At 37.4% G+C, this 22,568-nt stretch overlaps 1 protein-coding gene across 1 annotated transcript in view; it reads left to right on the top strand.

The window, feature by feature from the left end:
- Positions 1-5,564: 5,564 nt before the first annotated feature.
- LOC121874997 (integrator complex subunit 3-like) overlaps positions 5,565-22,568 on the top strand; it is a 32,541-nt gene continuing 15,537 nt past the window's right edge. Inside the window, exons 1-9 of the mRNA XM_042379354.1 lie at positions 5,565-5,752; positions 11,238-11,402; positions 12,255-12,523; positions 12,713-12,860; positions 13,396-13,519; positions 14,315-14,460; positions 16,931-17,162; positions 19,648-19,727; positions 20,633-21,231. Coding sequence (XP_042235288.1) covers positions 5,678-5,752; positions 11,238-11,402; positions 12,255-12,523; positions 12,713-12,860; positions 13,396-13,519; positions 14,315-14,460; positions 16,931-17,162; positions 19,648-19,727; positions 20,633-21,231 — 1,838 coding nt within the window. The 5' untranslated portion in view covers positions 5,565-5,677. The remainder of the gene's footprint in view (positions 5,753-11,237; positions 11,403-12,254; positions 12,524-12,712; positions 12,861-13,395; positions 13,520-14,314; positions 14,461-16,930; positions 17,163-19,647; positions 19,728-20,632; positions 21,232-22,568) is intronic.

The following is a 22,568-nucleotide window of genomic DNA, read 5'->3' as shown; positions in this document are numbered from 1 at the left end:
ACTTTTTGACACGGACGATGCTTCTTGACACATGGACGATGCTTCTTGACACATGGACGATGCTTCTTGACACGAGGTGATACTTTTTGACACGGACGATGCTTCTTGACATATGGACGATGCTTCTTGACACATGGACGATGCTTCTAACACGAGGTGATACTTTTGACACATGGACGATGCTTCTTGACACATGGACGATGCTTTGACACGAGGTGATACTTTTGACACGGACGATGCTTCTTGACACATGGACGATGCTTGACACGAGGCGATACTTTTGACACGGACGATGCTTCTTGACGGACTGCTGGCTTGACACATGGACGATGCTTCTTAACACGATGGAGGTGATACACGGACGATGCTTTTGACACATGGACGATGCTTCACGAGGTGATACTTTTGACACGGACGATGCTTCTTGACACATGGACGATGCTTCTTGACACATGGACGATGCTTCTAACACGAGGTGATACTTTTGACACGGACGATGCTTGACACATGGACGATGCTTCTTAACACGAGGTGATACTTTTGACACGGACGATGCTTCTTGACACATGGACGATGCTTCTTGACACATGGACGATGCTTCTTGACACGATGGACGATGATGCTTCTTGACACATGGACGATGCTTCTTGACACATGGACGATGCTTCTTGACACATGGACGATGCTTCTTGACACATGGACGATGCTTCTTGACACATGGACGATGCTTCTTGACACATGGACGATGCTTCTTGACACGAGGTGATACTTTTTGACACGGACGATGCTTCTTGACACATGGACGATGCTTCTTGACACGAGGAGATACTTTTTGACAGGGGACGATATTTCTTGACACAGGGACGAAACTTATTAATACAGGGACGATCTTTCTTGACACGTATGATACTTCTTGATACAGTGCAAAATATTTCTTGACACCAGGGACGATACCCCTTGACACAGGGACGATACCTCTTGACACAGACACGTTACCCCGGAGAGAATATGACACCTTCTGACACATGCATTAAACTTCCTCATAACTGCACGAGAGTTCCTGGCTACATGCACAAGTTGACCTGATAAACTAACGCACTTAAACAAACCTCTGTAAATTATATGTTTGAGAGTAGATTCAAATACAATGTTCAAAATTACTTTAGTGTGTACTAAGCTGCCATCACACTGTCCTCAGGATCTTAGCAATTGTTTTAAAAGCTATTGAGGTTTCGCCAACATTTCTTAAGGCTTTCTTTCGTCTAATGTTTATAGATTATACTCAATGTTTTATTTCGTCCATATAAATGGCCGATTTTAGAAATAATAATAATAATAATAATAATAATAATAATAATAATAATAATAATAATATAAAACGAACAAGAAAATAAATATTATCGTTTCTCGGGAATTGTAGAAAGCTTAAGGAACGTTATGCTATACAAGAAGGAACAGGAAGCGGGGAAATAATGTCTCGCACAAACTACAATAATAATGCAAACCCACGAGAGTTATTGGTACATCTTACTGGCAAGTCATAAGTCTTAATGTGGCGAGACGCTTTAATAAGTCTTATTCAATACAGTCAATAGTAGGGTCACATACCAATGAAATATTATTAGAACGCGAAAAGTAAAAACATTCCCTAAACGTAACGAGTCAACAGGAAGTCTTCTTAATTTCGTTCTCGTCGCCCATGCCAAATTCTCTCAGGAAATATCAGGCTCTAATCGTAGACGTGGCTGACGGTAAAAACATTTAGTTGAACAATTTTTATTAGTCAGATTGGTGATCAATCCCAGTGATGAAGGGGGAGAGGGGGACGCTATTTGCACACGATGAATTCACTTATCCTATGAGGAAAAAGTATTAAATTTATTTTTATTTTTATTTTAGCGTGGAGGCGAAGCAGTTTTGTACGTGAGTGGTGATAATGATACTAGCGGTCCAGCATGGGAACAAGATTATATGAAGAAATAGTGAATAAAAAGGAAAAGAAGATGAAGGATGATAAAGAAGAAAAAGAAAAGAAAAAGAAGTGCTGGATGGTGATGAAGAATAACAGAGGAATATGTAGAAAATGGATAAAGAAATATGGACAATATCAACAAAAACAATGGCAATTAATGTACTTGGGTGGAAAAAATTATTTATTTGAATGTGTAAACAGATCGTTGACGTGAAACACCCCAGTTAAGAAATGTACTTATGAATGTATGGAAAATATTAATAAATAATAGAGGTTAATTAATGTAAGAAAATAATTTTGTTTGAAAAAATAACTGGTATAGAGTATGATTTTTTTTTTAGTGAAGACGATAATTTAACAAATAAAAGATATAAAAGTATGGACAAAATAAATGATTAGAATGGTTAAGTAATTTATAAATGTAGAGAATTACTGTATAACAAATACCAACTAATGTACAACAAAAAATTACTTAAACGCCTGGAGAGTTGAAGTATTGTATAAAAGATAATATATGTATGAAAACAAATGAAGTAATTGATAATCCATGTACATACTTTATAAATATCAGTGGACCTGATGAAGCCATCTTGAATTACCGGTAAGTTACGCAAAGGATTTCCAAGTGTTCATTTAAGTTAAATGAAACCAAAAACATACTTAATAAGGGCGTTTACAAGTGCACATGTACCTTATTGTACTTCCTCCTTACACTTGGTAAAGTTCGTAGGTCTACAGTACACTGTCATATGACCCCTGATAGTTCGTGACAGCTCGGCCTTAGCGAGTGTAAAGGTTTGGCTTCACGGGTGCGGGCTGCTGGTGGTGCTGGCATCCCATTTTCTGTGTTACCTCCACCACGACACAGCTTTCTATTACACTGTTGTGGGGGTGTGTGACGTGTATGAAGGGAAGACTTAACAGAGTGTAACCTAAGTTTAATGATCACATACAGTACACCCACTATTGTAGGGTATATATTTTTTCTGCCATTTCTCTAATGGATGAAGACCTCAAGTCATTCCAGGATTTTCTGTTTAAATCATATATATATATATATATATATATATATATATATATGGCTATCCAAACTATATGTATGTATAGTAAGCACCGTACGTGTATGTGTCCATCAGTCAGTGTCTAATATGGATCCCATGAGGATTTGGCACCCCAAGAGCCCACCTGAAGTTCAAGCACCTCGGCGGTACCCGGGATGCTTAACTCTATCATCACTGGCTGGTGTAACCATGAGTGTGTACAAAATGTATCCACGAGACTGTTCGTACCACACCTTACAAGTTTTTTATCTTATACATCTGTATATCTCTTCCAGTTAGACCATGATGTGTAGTTGTGTACTCTCTCTCTCTCTCCCTATATACTCGTATACATAATGTGTGTTTGCGTAAGAGAAAAATGACGATTGATTTAACATGACCAAATAAAGAAGTATGGGATGATACACGCTCAGCAAAACATCTCCTCACAGGAATAAACACAAATGAGTGATTTCCAACAAGAGAGTGAGATGTTATCACAAGATCTAAGGGAATGAAGTTACAATGAGTAGACCAGTCTTGTGGGGGCCAATGGGGGGAGGGAAGTAGCCCAGCTTATATGATTTACACATAAACCTTTTGGAGTTTGTACAGGTAGAAGTTTGGGAAGTCATGCGAAAAAGAAAGATTGGCAGGACGCCCTGCCCGGCCACATTACAAGGACTTGTCTAAGTCGAGAGGTCCCTTCCAAGAGATAAAGATATCAGGCAAGATTCACTGCCATATAGCAGAGACTAGATTATGTTATTTGGAGGTGCTCTTGTTCAGCAGTGAAGGTTCTAAACAGTGCTGTTGTATGTTTAATTGCCCGGCCGTCAATTTATTATTAGTATTATTATTACATTTTCGCCCCCAGGCCCCGATGTGGATCAGTGACCTGTGTTCGGGTGGACTAATCCTCCCCCCCCCCCCAAAAAAATGCATCGGTTACTATGGCCGTAGACTTGTTGGATTTCTTTTTTCCTTTGCACCTCCCACACTTCTTGTGCTTGTTGTTCTTCTGGTTCTTGTTCTCGTTGTTTTTCTTGTTCTTGTTCCTCTTTCTTGTTTCTTCTCACTTGGAGAAGCGGATCCCTGTAGTTAAGGTTCTTTGTGTGTTTCACCTTGGCGTTGCTACACTCTTCCCTCCATTTGGGACATCCCTGGTAGGAGGAGTGGGGATTGCCACGGGCAGCGCATTTCTTGTCTTCTTCAGTCTTGCAGTCTTTGCTCTGGTGTCCAGAGGACACGCACCTGGAGCATACGTCCTCTGGGGCCTTGCATTTCTTTGCTGGGTGTCCGTACCTCTGACACCTGTAGCATCTTGTCGGTATGTAAGGTTTCACTGGGACGGTGTCCCATCCTAGTATATTGTCTCTGGTAATTTGTGGAAAATATCAACCAGGGCTGAGGTGAATTTTCCGCCTGGTCTCTTCATTTTGCGATCGACGAATACGTCTTCCAGAAAGTGGTATATTTCGTTCTTTTTCAAGTGTTGTATCTCAGCGTGGGAGATGACTCCCCATACCGTGTTGTCGACGATATTGACTTCCACCTAAACGGGGACGTCATTGATGCTTGTAACTTCAATTGTTCAGACTGTCCCCAGTCACCAAAGGTAACCATAAGGCCACCACTCGGCCAGCGGACACTCTTAGTAGCCCCCTCTATACCTCTATAGATCCTAAAGGAGTAAAGGTGGGCTAGTTTAGGTCCTTTACAAATTACCTGCAGTGTATTCCCGTACAAGGTAAAAGTTATTAGTAACACTACTCTACAAGACTTGGTAAGGATTAGGATTTAGAGCTTGGCGACACTTCCTCTCCAGCAAGTACAGTAGATTCTGTACACTATAAAGCTAGCATTAGGGTGTACCACCGCGTGGTCTGCGTGACACACGGGCTTTAGTACAAAGGATTAACTTCCTCCCTAGAGGCCATTATGCTCAAAAATAGCCGGCTGATAGGGGCATTATAAGAGTGAGCAAGTAAACAACAAACGAATGTGGACGATTGCTATGTGCCCCGGGTAACGTTGCGGGAGTTACCTAGCATGCAGCAGTATAACGCTGGAAATCTAAGTGTTTTGAATGTTTATTTTTCTTTTCAATGTTTAGATTATCTCTGATATCTCCCATGAATATATGCTAATGAACGTATTAGATACTGAATACCCCCCAACATCCTTCAAAACACTGTTAACAAGGTAAATATTCAAATAACCAACAAGAGAAGGAGGAAAAGACGGACACGCATCACCCCTCCCTCCAACACTGGGTAACTGGCACGGTAAAGAGGAGAGAGAAAAAGGAAGGTTGAAGTAGTGGTCTTGCAGGTACAGTCATGTGCCGAGTTGACGTTTTTTAGTAGATATCTTATATATTATTAGCTAAATTTATCTTAAAATAAATACAAAATATTTACGATATAAAAATAATTATATTTATCTCTAAAAATTTCCAACAGAACCTCATGGATAAAAGCAATAATGAACTTGTGTGTTATGATCCCTGTACTTACGGGTCCGTGAGCCGCACAACGCCTCACTCCGCCGACTGTGTATTCCACCGCGCCATGGCTGCGCGGCTGTTGTGAAGGCTGTGCAAGCTTCCGTGTGACATATAAATTGGATTTTCTTACGGAATTAGGACGATTATGCAGTCAAAATGACCACCGAGAGACCCGTAACATCCCGGTTATTTACCACGTCGGTCATCGAAGGCCGCATCGACCTAGATGAGGTAATTTTGTGTGTTTTGTTTGAAGGGTGTCGAGGCTGTGGTGACGGAGGAGATGCACACACATGATCATGGCGCACCCGGGTGCTGTCCTCCAAACAGCTGATCGTGTCAACACTGACCTTTGACTAACTCTATCACATTCTTCTAGCTTATTATGGACTTTTTCAATCTATTAAATGGGAATATGAAGCCTCCAAGAACCGTGGAGTCAGTGGCACTACCCTAAGATGTGTTGTTTATAATTGTAAACTCGTAAGATAAGGGAAGGGTAACTTAGCAACGAATGAGTGTTAAATAATTACCATAAGAAATATATTGACATGCATTGTTAAAGATGTGTTTGGAAATGAACTTGTAGACAGCCACGTGAATAGATAAGATGAATGGAAAAACGTGTAACACCGAGCAAGACATGTAGCTGCCCCCCCAGTGTAACACATGTACTGGCTTCATAGAGGAAATATTTGTGAATATCCTATGTTCACTCTAAACTAAAATTCATATATAATTTTGTATCTTGTATATATCTAGTGTGGAAACTTTTAACTCATCCCAAATTAGGAGAATGGGGTTAGTGTTGATGTTGTTTATCAGGAGTCTTAACCCAACTATGACTATAAGCTCCAGAGGGTTATATATAAAGAGAAATTGATAATATATATATATGATACATTACAAGGTTTTATTATAACATACTGTAGTTAAAAACACCATGTGGTAGATGACTGAGGACTGGGTGTGTCAGCCCACCCTGGTGTGTTGTTTATATCAGCTGATTTTACCTGCTGCTACTGTTAATATGTTTTACCTTAATGTATAAAGTTTGGAATGATATAGTTTATTGAAGTATTGTTTGATACTGTATGGTTAGTTGTTGTCTTTATATGCTGACAACAAAAAGGAGTGTGAGAGGAAATGATTGCAGCCTAACACACCTGTCGAAATTTAGCCATGAGTACCAGTAAACATAAAGACTGAATTGTGTTAAAATACATGTTTTATGGATTGTATATTCCGTACTTCAGCTCAGAACCTTTGATTCAGTAGATTTTATCACTTTTAGAAACATTAAATGAAGACTAATTGCATTTTTTTTTCAAATCTTTACTGATAAAACATAAGTAATACTGTGCCTTACAACAGTGCATGTTATTATGAGCCACTTAGGAAAAAATTTGCAGGAAGAAAACTTATTTCTTACCTCTTTACAATATAAGTAAAAATGAATAGTCTACATTATCGGTCACAGCAAAATAGTCTGGGCGATTTTGCTGGTGCATTGTTTATGTATTAGATGGAATGATATAATAGTTTTTTATTTAATTATGTGAAGAAAAACATGGCATGATATTTATATACACAAATTTTTTTTTTGTTAGATTTAAACATTGTAAATGAGGAATAATATCTGCTGAGATGACATGTAATTGTGTAGGTGTGGCTCATCTGTGGATCAATTTATAGTAGACCACATGCCGGTCTATGACAATTTTTAGTGCAATTTATCCATAATCGACATCTCGTGAATTGAAAATTAGAAAATTCTAAGCGGTGGCAATAAATGGTGGGATTTTTTTGTGTTTAATAATTTTAGACAAAAATAAGACGATTTTCTTCTTTGACACTTTTCTCACATTTTACCCATAACCGAGATATCGTGAGTTGAAAATCAGAAAACTACTAGAAAAGATGTTACAGTACAGTACTGTATTGCATTTGATCACCATTTGTTACCGTCAACTGAATCTCAGAAATTTATCTTTACAATCAAGGTTTGGTAGGGTTGGTTGGTTTGCTTAAGTTAATTAGCAATACATGGTTGATAATGCAATAAATACTATTATATCATTTACCCACTGCTTATAAAAATTTGGAGTACAGTACATGTGTCATTGCAACTTTCCTACTTTATCTTCATGAAGACAAATGTTGGTACACTTGTGGAAATTTGTTCCTACTCCCCATTTGGTAACCCGTGTCTCCAAATGGCCAGCCTATATAACTTATAGCATACTATCCACTAATCATATCTGTTGCCGTTTGGAGACGCAGGTTACCACAGTGGGTCATGTGGGTGTAGGAACACATTTTTGCAATTGTAACCTTTTCATCTCAAGCGTTCACCGATTATCAGCTGTTCACACAAGCACTATAAGGTAAACGTCTCATAGGCATTAATGCTTTCATTTTATACACATGAATAACCCTCAGTAGCTTTTGAGTACATACCCTATTTTTGTAGAGATGATTATAAATTGGCTTAAATTAATAAATACCAAAAAATGATGAGGTTCTATTATTAATTTCTTACCCGTGAACACTCACCAGTGGCCACCGATATACCACCGATGATTTACCATAAAATTAATAAGACTAATATTACCCGCCCAAGGATGAAAGTGCATTATTTTAGGTTATGTTTGGTCGGGTGTTGAGGGTATTGTTTTGTTATGCAAAGTTTGTTGGGAAGGTTGCTTAGTGTTAAGATTCTTTCACTGGTGAGCACATCAGCAATTTAACCCGAAACGTGTAGAAATGCGATATAAAAACGAAAGTAGGAAAGATGCATTTCCTCCAAATTTTTTATTGATGCTCAAAAAGTAAGGAACAAATTTTCTTAAATGTAATTTTTCCTAAAGTGGCTCATGATAAAATGAGCTGTCCTGAACTATTACTCAAACTGCCTACTCATACTTAAAAACAAATAGAAACAGACCATTACTGAATTGTGTCAGGTTTTAGGAGGAACAAACCACTGAGCTGTGCTTTACTTGAGTGTATAGTAGCTATATTACTTAGTGCATTGGGTACTGCTATGTATGAGGGCTACCGGGCTGTTAACACTAAAGTGTGTGGTCTACTATTCATGTACAGTATACTGTACACTGCTACAATTGTATTTGTTATTAGGTTAGGAATACATTTGTAGAAATCTTTCAGCAACATTGTCAGTAGCACCCAAATTTTTTCAACACTGATGTTCTTCATTTGAACTCTAGAATGATACTAATTTTTCTCTTCATGATTCCAGTTTTATATTCTACATCAGATCAGGTCAGTTATTAGTGACTTCATCACCTGTTACCCTGGTGGGTAGGATTATCCCAAATATTTTCCAGTTAATGGATGCTAGGTAGCCCCCTAAATATCCCAATAGACCAACTCCAGCTCAGTAGACTGCATACTATAGTAACATGGTGGATTGTTCATAATAAATTAGACTAGTTCGGTGATAGCTTGCTTTCATTATGGAGCATCTGCAAGCCACACCGCTAAGGCAGCAGCCTACTTGCCGGTTTATATCTAAAACCGAGTGGGTACCTACCATGTGTATTATTTACCATCAATCACTGGATAGTCCAATTATGATTATTTAGCTGCCAAACTTTATAACATGTTTAGGTGCAATGAAAGACAAAAGTCGTGTCATGAAATTTTGTGAAAACGTAGTGCCGAAGGGCTAAACTTTTGGTGCACTCTTGGTAGGGGGCTCTCATAATGTTTCACGAGTTATATTTAATCTTCGGACAAAACCGCGACATGACTTTTTCTCTTTGATTCTACATAATCAGATGTGATGGGCCTTTATTTAATGTAAGTTTTGAGAATGATGATATCTATAGATTCACAGGAACTGTTTCCTTGGAGTGGGTTACGACGGGGTTCCGTCCCGACTACCAGGTCGTAAGTCGAAAAGGCGAAAATAATACATAGAATATCTAAAATGGGTGTCTCTTTTTCTTCTCAGCACCACGAGAACTCTCACTTTTATGCTTGCCAGCCATTTTAAAGGAAATTACAAACAAAAATTTTGCCAGGACACAACGTGATCACTAACGTCGGGACTCGAAAATACGTAATGTGAAAAATATTTTATACGACCATGGTCGTCGTATGTCCGGGTTGTCGTAAGTTGAATATGCCATAAGTCGAGGAGAGACTGTATTTACCTTTCCTAAATTGTGATACCTGTAATAGATTGTGTAATTCTAAAGTTTAATATTTTAATTTTATATACTGTATTGTGCAGTAATGGGTATTATTTTTTAGTTGAGGCTAACTTTGAACAAGAGATAACCTGATGAGTGCAATTTCTTTTCTCAGATATCACGAGTGATAACAATACAGAATTCATGTAGGCGATTAGCCACAGTATATTTTATGGGGATTTACTGTACCGTTCATAACAGTATTTTGGTAAAGGTTAAGGGTACGTTTGCTTTTGTATTTGAAATTATTTGATAAAAATTCTTGATATGTTTACACTGCAACTCCAACAGGAGCTAGGAAAAATTAGTGTGAATACTTTACATATATTTTAAATCCTTTTATGAGATGCTGCAATATTGTCAACAAAACTAAGTCAGAGAATAGTTATTATCTAATCATTTACGACAGCATATGACACCAACCAACCAATCGTAATTATTTAATTTAATAGGTTCATAGTGTACGTCATCATTAGCCCTTAATTGGTGACTGTCATCAATTGATGTTAGTGAAAGGGACAGCAGCCAACAAGAATTGACGTTTCTTGTTCCTCGTGTCCCATTTTTTGCACATGGAGTGGATTAGTGATTTCTTAGCTGCCATTAGGAATTAATGAATCACTGTTGTAACATCCCTGAACTATCTTTATTGACAAGACCTTGATGTTTCATGTGGAGAATTAAAACATTATTTTCATAAGCTCATGCGTACTTTATCATTTTTTGTTGCCAGATATATATTCTATTCGTTTAAGTAAACATATCGTTAAAGGTCACATAGAGGAAATAGGAAATTAGAGTCATGTTCCTTGTGTTTTATTTGCATTTAATCTTTTTGATTGTCACCAACCAGACAGTAACTGAGGAAGTGAATGGCAGTTTGTAGTTCAATCCAAAAACTGGTTCCCTATTGCCAATACATTAACAATAAGCAGATACCGTATTCATTGCCAAACAACAGCTCTAATTGACTTATTAAGTTGTTAGACCTTGTATGTAATAGAAATTAATACATGTATATGTTTATTGCATCCAAATCAAATTTAATTTCTAATACAATGTCTAACTGGTGCACTGTATGTGTATACAAGTACAGTAATGCCTAATCTTTGAAATTCCACTCCTTTGATTCATCTGTTATGCAATTAAAGAGCTAAATCAGAGGTAGACAGTAACTAAGTAATGATACCGAACTTCATTACTGTCCACCCCTGTGTGTGTTTTATCTTAACCAAAGAAAAATCTCACTAAACAAGATATATCTGGTTATTCATTATTACTGTTATTATTGTACTGCTAAAAATGAATATTGGTTGGTTTTACTTTTTTAATTGACTGGTACAGCACTTTAGGACAAAAAAAATCCAGGTATTGTCAATTACAGTAGAGTACTGTACTGTACCTAGATTTTGATCTCAAAGTGTAAATACGTCTTCCTTTTTTTTAGATACCTACTGTATATTTATTGCATTTCTTAAGTTATGCTTCATTTCCAGAAATATGATAAAGCGTACAACACAGTGATCAACTTAACCCGTGGCCTAACCGAAGAAGAGTCACATCACGCATTGAACAAATCCTTAGATGACCGCAAAGTTCACGACGAGCTCTGTCTGGGTCTACTAGTGAGCATCCTTGCCGACCCATCCATAGCCTCAAGAGTAAGATTATTGATTTAAGTAATGATGGGAACCGTGTATCTCTGGTGGTGTGGGCCTCTAAATATTTGTGCTCCTATTCTGCATGATTATTTTAGTGTACTGTATGTAAAAAAATTTGCATTTTTTGTTCCAGGAAATTTAGAAAAGCAGTCTAGTTATCACTCACTGCATTTATATTTTTCATTTATGCATCAAGGCAAACCTGTTCCTGTTTCTCAGCTCATATGACTTTCCTGTATCCAGATCCATTTACAGGTGTAGAGTAGAATATTTTAGGTCTCTGTAAAGTGGTGACTCAAACCCTTATGCCTCATAGTTGGTCATTACTGTTTTATTGAACTTAGAACATTAACAGCATGTGTATGGGATCTCCTCAGTCGTGAATAAAATTATTTGGCGTCTGTCATTCCTTTAGTGAAGGGTTTGGGGGGAGATGGTATACTAACCACTAATGTATGGGATCCTCTCTGTGCTGAATAATATTGTCTGGTGTTAGCCAAATGAAATATCAAAAGTGGCACCCCTGTATTGAAGGGGTTAATAATCAAAACCTTTTTTTTTTATAGTGTCTTTACTTGAAGTTCTGTACAGTCATAGCAGAGTTGTTTCCTCAGCTTTTCTATTTCATTTAGCTTTGAAGTTGTTTATGCATGAGTAGAAATTAAAGGTTTTAAGAATTTGATTCACATACTTCAGGATTGTCATATTTTGTAGTTATAAATTGGCCTTGTGTTTAAACCTGATTTGTAACGGGTTGTCTCAGTTGGATTGATATCCTGAAGAAAATGCAACAATATTGTCATTGACTTTTAATTTGGGTATAAACTCTGACCTGCAGTATTAACATTCCAGCACTACCATGACCTGACTCTTGTGTCTCGTGATTCACTAAAAGTGGTGACTGAGACGCTAATACACCAGATTATTGGTGAGCGATTTTCCCGGTTGTCAGAGAGCACAAGAAGACAGCTCTTGTGGCTGGTGCGAGAACTTGTCAAGACGGGCATAAACAATGTGGAGGGAGTTGTATGGTGCCTCCTCAGACAAATTGCCGGTGGGGACGTTTCACAGAAGAATATATGGTTGGCTGAAAGTTTAGTAGATATACTAAGAGAAAATAGGTGAGTGATGTATGGTACAAATGAAAATTTGTGATGGCTATAGTAAAAGTTGGAGAGAATGAAGCCAGCTGATATAATAGCTTTTGAAAAAGAGGGAATTCAGCATTTTTCATTTGGTGAAAGATTTTCACAGGTCATCAGTTTATGCATAATTCTTCTAATATTTATGATGGTTCTAAATACTTTCAGACCATGGCTAGACAAGTTCCCAGTGATTGTCGCATCAGTTTCCTACACATACTTACGCATCCTTGAAGATCACCATGCACCTCAGTTTGCAAGCCTTAGACAGAAGGAGGTTAATTTTGTGGTGGGCCTCTTGAGAGAACGTTTTCAGGTGGGTGTTGCTTGTTTGTGTAACCTAAAAGTGTGGTTAAAAAGAAAATTTTAGTTTAAGATTTCATAATTATGATGCAAGCTTAGTGGCAGGAGACCTCCAAGTAGATTCAGTAATGTAGTTAATTTAGCAATAGGTCTTATTAGTGAAAACCCATAGACCAGGAACCCTAACTTGTGACTGGGATCTAAAAGTTAAATTGAAATGGTAATTAGATTATTTTTCTCTTCAAACCAAGGTTTCAAAGAATATCCACTTACATGGTAATAAGAAGGTAGCCAAGAAAAGGGAGGAGGCTAGAGTTGTGCTACGAGTGTAATTCAAGACATTTTGACCCTTTCTTTTGTCGACATTGGTTATAAGTGCTCACCCCTGGCCAACCTGCTCTAAATTTCACTTATTGTTGTCTCCCTTTTTTTAATATCATAAACTTACAACACTAAAGTTTTCATCAAAGTTAATTTTATTAGTACAGCATATACAATATTGTACAGTAGATCTTCATTTTTAATTAACCAAGCAATTTCACCCTCAGGATTGTTTAATGATTGGACGGGACTTGGTGCGGCTTCTTCAAAACATTGCCAAGATCCAGGAGATTGAGGCCTTTTGGAGAGACATGATCCATAACCCCACTTCTCTCTGTTCAAGTTTTACTGGTATGTTATTTATTTTTGTTCTCAAATGTTATTTTCAGTTGAAATTTTTAGTTAAAAAAATATTGAATAACAACTTCACCATTATCAGATTAAAAGCCCTTATCATTTGATGGAAGTCAGTGTGAGAAATCTTAACTTTACTACAAGATTTAGCTGACATTTGTTCATCTTGCAATATGAATTATTCATTACCCTTTAACCCTTAGGCCCCGGGTGACGTTCCAGAACTTCCGACTAGCGCGCCCTGGGTGACGTTCCAGAACGTCAGCCTATTTTCCCCAATTTTTTTTTTTTAAGTTTTTTTTTTTTCACGATTTAACCCCACAAGGGGGGTACTGCCAGCAGCACCCTAACCCGGGGCTTAAGGGTTAAGGAAGTAATACATCGTGTGCTGAAGAAATCTCGAGTGCATTGAATAATATTTTCTGTCTGGATAAACTCTTAAAAGTTACCTGAAATTTTCATCTTAATAGGTGGACCCTGCAACTTTTTTATAGTACAGGTAGTTATAGGGGAGGGCCTTGGTATATATACAGTACCTGTGTTTTATATGGGTAGCACCTGACCTTTGCTTTTTGCTTTCTGACAACTTGAGAATTATGCTTTTGTTAGTCATTCTTAAAGCCTGAAAGTTAATTAATAGCTTTTCTTGTAATATCTTTATACAAGTTATTAAGTCTTACTTTTATCTGAATGAGAGCAAGGAGAGAATCACGTTGCTCAAATTTTTATAAGTATCCAGAGATTTTAGTGTCGGTAATACAGTACACTGTAATGTGTAATTCTCATTTACAGGAATTCTCCAACTCCTTCAAACACGAACATCAAGAAGATTCTTTGTGGTGAGGCTAACCCCAGAAATGGAAAAGAAGATACTGTTCTTATGTTCAGATGTTAAATTTGGTATGCAGAAGAGATACCAAGAATGGTTCCAAAGACAGGTGAATACAGTAACATATTTCATATATTTCAGGTCTTTCTTTAGTTTCCAAAAGCAGTAAGAAAACAACCTCAGATTCTTGTTATAAGTTTTGTTGTTGTTATCATCAATTATAATTTACTAATATTAAGGATAATGAAGCTTTCAGATAAAGGTGATTGTTTTGCAAAAAAGTAAAGTTGTGAAAGCCTCTATAATAACTCCATTTAACATGTACTGCACTACAGGTCTCATGCCTGTATATGCTAGCCCAGCCATGAGGCAAATCTGAATCTGATGTAAAATATAATATATGTTGAAGGACTGTCTCGCTTCAGGAATCAAAAGGGTTTTATCAATTCCTCAATTTTAATCCATAATTAGGTGGATTTGAAATACAGCACAGCACAGTAATATCCCCTTTAGCCATAATAATTGGTGCAGAGTGGTTCCGGGTACTGAGACGAATTTTCTCATCCCCAGAATTTTCGGGCATTGTTGAATGTTTCTACATGAGACTTCAGTTGGACAGACTCAGAGCTGTATTTATTTATGCAAACACTTATGTACACATACTATATATATTATAGATAAACAAAATATACTACTACAGCTACTCCTCGACTTAAGACCATCCGCACATACGACCGCCTCAGTCGTACCAAAATTTGGCAAATTATGTATTTTCGAGTCCTGACGTTAGTGATTGCGCTGTGTACCGACAAAATTTTCGTTTGTAATTCACTTTAAAGTGGCTGGCAAGCTTAAAAGTGAGAGTTTTGTGGTGCTGAGAAGAAAAAGAGACACCCATTTTAGATTTTCTATGTATTATTTAAGCATTTTCGACTTGGGACCAATTCGACTTACGACCTGGATTTGGGTCCCTAACCCCGTTGTAAGTCGAGGAGCAGCTGTATATACACTACGATAATCATTAGCAGATGCTTTTGTCTTGACTTGTGATGCAGGCAGGCTAAATGGTAATATGATGATACAGGATGGCCTGCCTTTTTCCTGTACTATCTCCTGTAGCAGATGTTGCTATCAGTCACTCCTGTCTCCATGAAGCAGGGATTTTACATGCACCGTATATTTCACATACACCCTCTGCACACTACCCTACAGTAGGCATACCCTCCAGCTGTCCACTTTGTGATGTACAGTACTTTCACCTTTACTTGAATGTACAGTAGAGTACTACAGTACTGTACAGTATACTGTACATAACTGGAATCACTTTTTCCTTCTTTATACTGCCTTACAGTTTTCTTTGCTGATTGTTTGCTGGTACAGTAATGTACGGGACTGTACAAAACAAATCATAAACGAAAACAGGAGTGAGTGAACAAGCTTGTACAGTGGCAGCAGACAATGAACTAAGACTGTCATGATGCTAGAGTTTGAGGAGATGGTCTGCATGATACATGCTAATCATGAGCATCCTATGCACTCACATGACAGTAGTAGCCAATCGTAATCACAAGCTTTCTGAACCTACCCACCCCTGCGCCTGGTCATGCATCCATGTGTCAGAAACATGATGTAATTTCTCGGAAATTCATTTGAATACTTGGAACGGAGATATTTTCCTCAGAATTTCTCAGAATGCTCCAAAAATTTTCCAGCCCTTTGGAGAGTTCCGGGATTAAAGATTCCAGCTAACAGAAAGATTAACGTTACTTTTGTTTATGGAATGTTTGCTATAAAGCCATATTCTGTGACCAACACCCAGATATGAATGTAATTACTTGTACAGTATATGAAAAAAAATTATATTTAGGAATATGCACTTAACATTTAACCTGCCTTTTGCAAAATTATCTTGTACATACATTAAATATGATGAGAGACTACAGCAAGGAGAGTTGCTACCCCTACAGTAATTATGGCTAACCTACATAAGCATGGAAAATGGCCATAAGAGCTAATGATGAAAAGTTAATATGCAAAATAGCAGACCATCTCTGATCTCAATACCCTGATGAGATTGTATTAATAGTTCATGGCTTGATTGTGGTTAAGCAATGTTTTTTGCCTGCATTAAAAGTATATTCTATCCCACACAGATGAGAACACATGCACTTAATAGTTGTATGGATTGTTTTCACATCTAATAAGTTTTAAGTATGAATATTGTACCTGATAAATGTACCTCTTTGAAGTGTCCATCAGTAAAAAAAACCTGTTACAATCATAACTCAGAACCCCAAACCCGATTTTCTGGAATAATTTGCTTTGCTTGTTTATCAAAATGTGCTTTTAATGGATCTATTTCATGATCCTGGTTTTAGAGAGAAATTTATCTTTGGCATAATTTTATTAAGTGTTTTTTCATTGAGTTATTTCTTACATAGCATTAGGCACAGCACCACATAAAGAATAATAAGTTGATCCCAAGTTAAATATGCATGAAAAAATTATCGTGCATATGTGCAATACTGTATATAATAAGTAAATATTGTGTATGGTTGAGATAATTTATTTTTTTACAGTACCTGAACACACCTGAGAGCCAGACGTTGAGATGTGACCTCATTCGTTTTATTATCGGCTGTATCCACCCACCCAATGAGGTTCTGTGTTCAGATATTATTCCACGTTGGGCTGTGATTGGGTGGCTTCTTTCTTCTTGTACATCTCCTGTTGCAACTGCTAACTCTAAGCTGGCACTTTTTTATGACTGGCTACTATACAACACAGAGACAGACAACATCATGAATATTGGTGAGTTTAATGTCATTGTTTTAGTAGTATGGTTTAGCTAGATTGTTTCATTAGCTGTTCCTGAAAACACCATAGTAGGGGAAGGAAAGGTCTTTCTTTACATATTAACCCTATCGGCCTCGCACAATAGCGTTGAACATAAAAGGCAAAAAAACTTACGCTCAGCCTTGCGATGCCAGCGTCCAATGGGCTAAATTTCAAATAACTCAGAACTATTCAGTGAAACTGACTGAACTTTGGACACCATTTGACAGACGTCGTTTTTTGTGTGGGCCTTTTCACTTTCCCTGAGATGGTCTTGGTCATAGTGTGCGTGGCAGCGCAGCATGAAGTCAGTGTCGCTCTGGCTATTAGAGTGAGAGGAAGGTGTGCCGTTTGGCCCTTTAATTATTCCATGAGTTTTTGTGTTATACAGTAAGATCTCATATTTCTTGCAATTTCATTTCGCATTTTTGAATTTCGCGGGCACTACCTAAGTCTTATATTTGGCGTTATCGTGAATTTCGCGAGATCCAGCCAGCTGAACGTGAGATTCAGCAAGCTGAATGCTTGCCACCGTCTTGAATGACATCACAGCCCTCATACCAGTTACAGTCATTTTTGCTACAATGCGTGTTTTGTCAACGCGAATTGGTTCCACCGCGGTTGATGAATAGGAGAACACTGCTTGTAAAACGCGAACTTTGCATACGAATGTTGGCTGTAGCGTGATTCCATCCTCAACGTTTTAAGCGCGGCGTGAGGTTATGCAATGTTTACAGTTCATGTTCGACATCACATGTTCAGTTGATTCGTGTCTTTTGCGAAGTGTATTTTGAGTGGTACTCTATAAAGCTTTTATTTTTAATTTTTTGGGGGGGGGGGATTTAGCTGTTACCCATAAATACTGTATGAAAAGAATAAGCAAAAAGAATGTTTCGCAGTGAGGACTAATAACGGCTTACACTAACGCTCTCTATTTACATCACATGATCAGTTGAATCGCGTGGTTTCTGTCAATTACTCCGTGATTTTTCGCTATTTTCTCCAATTTTGTTGTGTTATCGATGAATACGGAAAGACAAGGTAAGAAGAATGTTTCCAAGAAGAGTTTTGGTGATCGAATTGCCGGTGGTGAACGTAAAAGAGGTTTACAAGAACACAACTATCGCATTGTAGCCTGCTCCAGCCTCGTGACTGCCTGGGCTGTTATGGTGTGCTTTTTTGGGTGGTGCTACCACCCGTCGAGTCAAGATAATGGCCTCTACCTCTACTGGGGGTCCTGCTGGTGGGGGTAGGACAGACCCACCTAAGCGGCCAAATAAGGAAAAGGAGAAGCGGGACTATCATAAGGGAGTTAAGTTTGCCAAGTACTCGATGCAGGATAAGCAGCGTGTGATTAAATTACTTGAGGAAGGCCTAAAAACTAGTTTCTGGAAAGCACAATCAAGTCAATAAAGGCAGAATTTGTATCATTTGGAGGTTATAAATGGAAAAATCAGAGATTGATGCAGAGTGGCCAGTCTATATTGTTATTTTTCCCATTAATTTATGTATTTGCATTTGGCAAATTTGAATTTGGCGCAGTTTTTCCAGTTTATAGTACTCACGAAATACAAGATCTTACTGTATTATTTTTCCTTATACCGCAATATTCTGCATGCTTTATTTTTTATTTTGGTATATAGTACATATCAATGAACACCATAATACAAGGAAAATGTGAAAGGAAATCAAGATATTTCTAAACGTTTCCTACTTTTTCAACTTGTACTCGAAAAAATTGGCTTAAATTTCAAGAATTTAAAATTTTGTTTGGTTTCAGACAATTTTACACTAGAAGAGACCCCACTACATTTAATAAAGCAATTCCATGGCAGTGAAATGAGCCCTAAAAAGAAATATGTATTTTTCAAAGATTTTTCGGCAAAAACCTCCGAGGCTGAGCGTAAGTTTTCATGCACGTATGTGTCTCAGGCTCTGTGGCTGAGAGGGTAAATGGTTTTTCTAAAGCACATATCTTGTTCAGCTTTACTTGATCATTTTCAAAATTTTCCTTACTTCCACTTTACTTTTTATGTTATTGTTTCCCATTCTGTTTTTCCCTGCTTCTTATGTTTTATTTTCCTCTGGTGAATATTGCTGAGGCATCCCTTATTCTGTTGATGGATACTCAATTCTTAGTGCAAGCAACTGTTGCTTCCCTTATGTGATAGATAAACTAACACAAATCTTCAGCCCTTTGTGATGACTCTAATGGTTTGATTATTGTTTAAAATCAATATAAAACATGCTAGATTAGCTCTTTTGGTACATATCATTATTTTAAGGCTAGAATGTAATTACTGTAATCAGTTTCTCTTCTGAGATGTTTGACCTTTAACTGAAGGGACACATCCCTATAGTTTACATAGGTAACCAAGTAAGCAACTTTGCACTACCTACTCAGATTAGATGTGAAAAATTCTACTAAATAGGAATGTTAACAACGTATTTATTCTCACAGAACCTGGCATTCTCGTAATGTACCACTCCATGCGGCCACACCCAGTTCTTACCACCTCCCTCTTGGACTTCATCTGCAGGGTGAGTTTATATATATATATATATATATATATATATATATATATATATATATATATATATATATATATATATATATATATATATATATATATATATATATATATATCTAGAGAGAACTGAATCAGAATGTACCAAGATGAGGATATGTTGGAGAAAGGTTTATCCTTCATTGTTGTACAGATGAAAAGCATTTATTTTGGATACAAGAGGAAGAAGCAAATTGAAAGTGATGCACATGATATGCATGAGACAGAAGTGATCAATACAAGGGTGATTTGAATGTAAAGAAGGATTACAGATATTAGAAGGCAATGAAAAGGGGTGTCAGACAGTGTTTGGGAAATTTTAGATTGCTAAAAAGCATATACTACTGTACAGTATATAATTTATAATTGAATGGTAGGAGAGAGGGGGTGGAGCTCAAGGAAATGGGAGGAAAGGCTGAGGGAGACACTACCTGTAGGTGAGAGGGAATGGTCATCCAGGAAGCAGCTGTATGCATGAGTGGCTGGCAAACATTACATCAAGTTGGTTATGAAGATGGATGTGATGTGATCTGTTACAGAGTCTATAGTGTGTATTACAGTAGATGAGAGAAAGTTTGTTCATCCAACATCATGACAGAAAGGAACTTGCGAGAGTGAATGAAGGAAATATCATAGTAGCAACATCTTTGAAATTTCAATGTAGGCCAATGTGTTCAGTATGAGTTATTAAAAATTTTGTATTCTTGAAGTACTGTATGTTATCTTCATAGAGTAAACTTATTTTCAGTATATATTCTCTTTTCCAAATGAGGATATGACATTCATTGTTTCATACCCCTTTTGTTTTGCTCCCCAACACATCATCTCTACTGTACTGAAAAAAAGTATTCCCTTTTCACCTCATTTTATTCCTTTCAGATAATTCCAAATTTCCATCCTCCATTGTTGGATAAGGTTCGATCTGGAGTACACAACTCTCTTAAACAAATTCTTGAAAAGAGAGTAGTGCAGTCACTTGATCCACTCTTTGACAACCGCCATATGGATGCAGAATTGCGGAAGCTCATTCGTGATACATTCCCTGAATTCTGTTCAAACTCTGGGCCTGGGGATGTGAAACCTGAAGACTTTGTTGCCCCAGTATCTTCTGCCTCTGTTACCAGAATGGACCTCATAGTTGAAACAGGTCTTGACTTTGGAACCTCACCAGTCAATAATGACAGTGATGTAAATAATAGTAACCATATTGGTGAGGACGATGCCATGTTTAGTGATGAGGAGGAGGAGCCACCGACCACAAAGGCTACTCCTCCACCTGCACCTCATAAGGTTAAAGTGGAGGAAATCTCAAATACTGCCTCCACTCCAGTGACAGAAGTGGTGGAGGTGAAAACCAAAGTGAATGATGTGAGTAGTGTGGAGGAAAAAGTGGACCTGAGTAAACACTTAGACTATCTGGAGAGTGATATGAAGACTATACTGCTGGATTTTCAAAATGAAAAGGACACCAAACAAAGGTAGGAAAAACTTATTGTGTATGACTGGGTAGTCTTTTAGTAGGGCTTCAGAAGATACTAGGTACAGTACCGGGTACTGTTTACCATTTGCTGATTATTATCTGTAGTCAAAGTAATCATTACTATAAAAGAGTTATGCTCATTGTGCTGTGTATAAATCAGACAAATACGATATTGTTTTTAAATGTATGGTCAGAAGAAGTGTTCTTTAAATCCTGCCTGCTGCAGGTGGCAACTATAATTGTGGGTTGAGATTGAAAACCAACCATTGGTGGATGTAATTTATATTGGAGAGCATACCTTTAGTCCACAAGTTGGAATGTGAAAGAAATGAGGGATGATAGCAATTGAACAGTGGTGTTAAATAGTTTTAGCAAAGGTAACTAAAAACCAACCAAGAAAGTGTTAAGACATAGGTGAAAGGGGTGACATTAATCATGTGGAATATAGAGATGGTTCCAGAGGAAAAGCACTTCTTATATTCATGACCACATGTTGCAAGTCTGGTAGATAGTAATAACACATTTATGTACCTTTATGAATCACCTAGCTACTTTTTGAAAATAAACCACACAGAATATAAAAATAGAAACTTCTGTACATTACTTGTAGAGCTGATGACATCACACAAAATATTAGTACCTGAAATGACTGAAATGCTGCCCTATGACACATTGTTGGTTTTCATCGTGCAAACTTTACTTTAATGTGACACTACATGCCCATCCCAGTTCAAAATGGCAAATTGACAAGTAGAGGCATAACTCGACCAGGCTTGAGCTGGTCTACAATAAAACATTTGATTGGGCAGTGTCATAGTACGTACAGTATTTCTTCAGCACTACAAAGGCAAGAGGCTGTACGGTATATGATCATTATGTACAGTAGAGAATATTTTTTTATCACAAGTTAAACATGAACAAAATAATACAGTACTTGTATGTTGTTTATCTTTGTTCATTAGTACAGTATATAACAGCAGTGTCTTAGCAATATGGATCATTTAGCCACGCACTGCCAAAAATTTAGAATTATTGTTTTGATGTCCCCCTGGATGTTACTGAAGCTTCATAATCTCTCAAATACAGTACAACGCCACAAATATGAAATGCACTACAATGGAACAAAATACATTTTGCCATTATGAAAATACAAATACTGTAGCTATAGACATAATTAAGTAGCTATTATGTCAGTACATCGTCAACATCACCTGTTGTTTCCCTTCTGGTGTGGGATTAATTTCCTGGATTTCTCTCCTCCTAATCTCCTGCATGCAGAGTGTTTAGCTTTTACATAGTGAAGTATCGGGGCTTATACTAATATCATCTTACATG

The sequence above is a fragment of the Homarus americanus genome, unplaced genomic scaffold, assembly GCF_018991925.1.
Source record: "Homarus americanus isolate GMGI-L3 unplaced genomic scaffold, GMGI_Hamer_2.0 scaffold13381, whole genome shotgun sequence".
NCBI classification, from domain to species: Eukaryota; Metazoa; Arthropoda; class Malacostraca; order Decapoda; family Nephropidae; genus Homarus; species Homarus americanus.
This window is presented reverse-complemented; position numbering and strand designations above follow the sequence as displayed.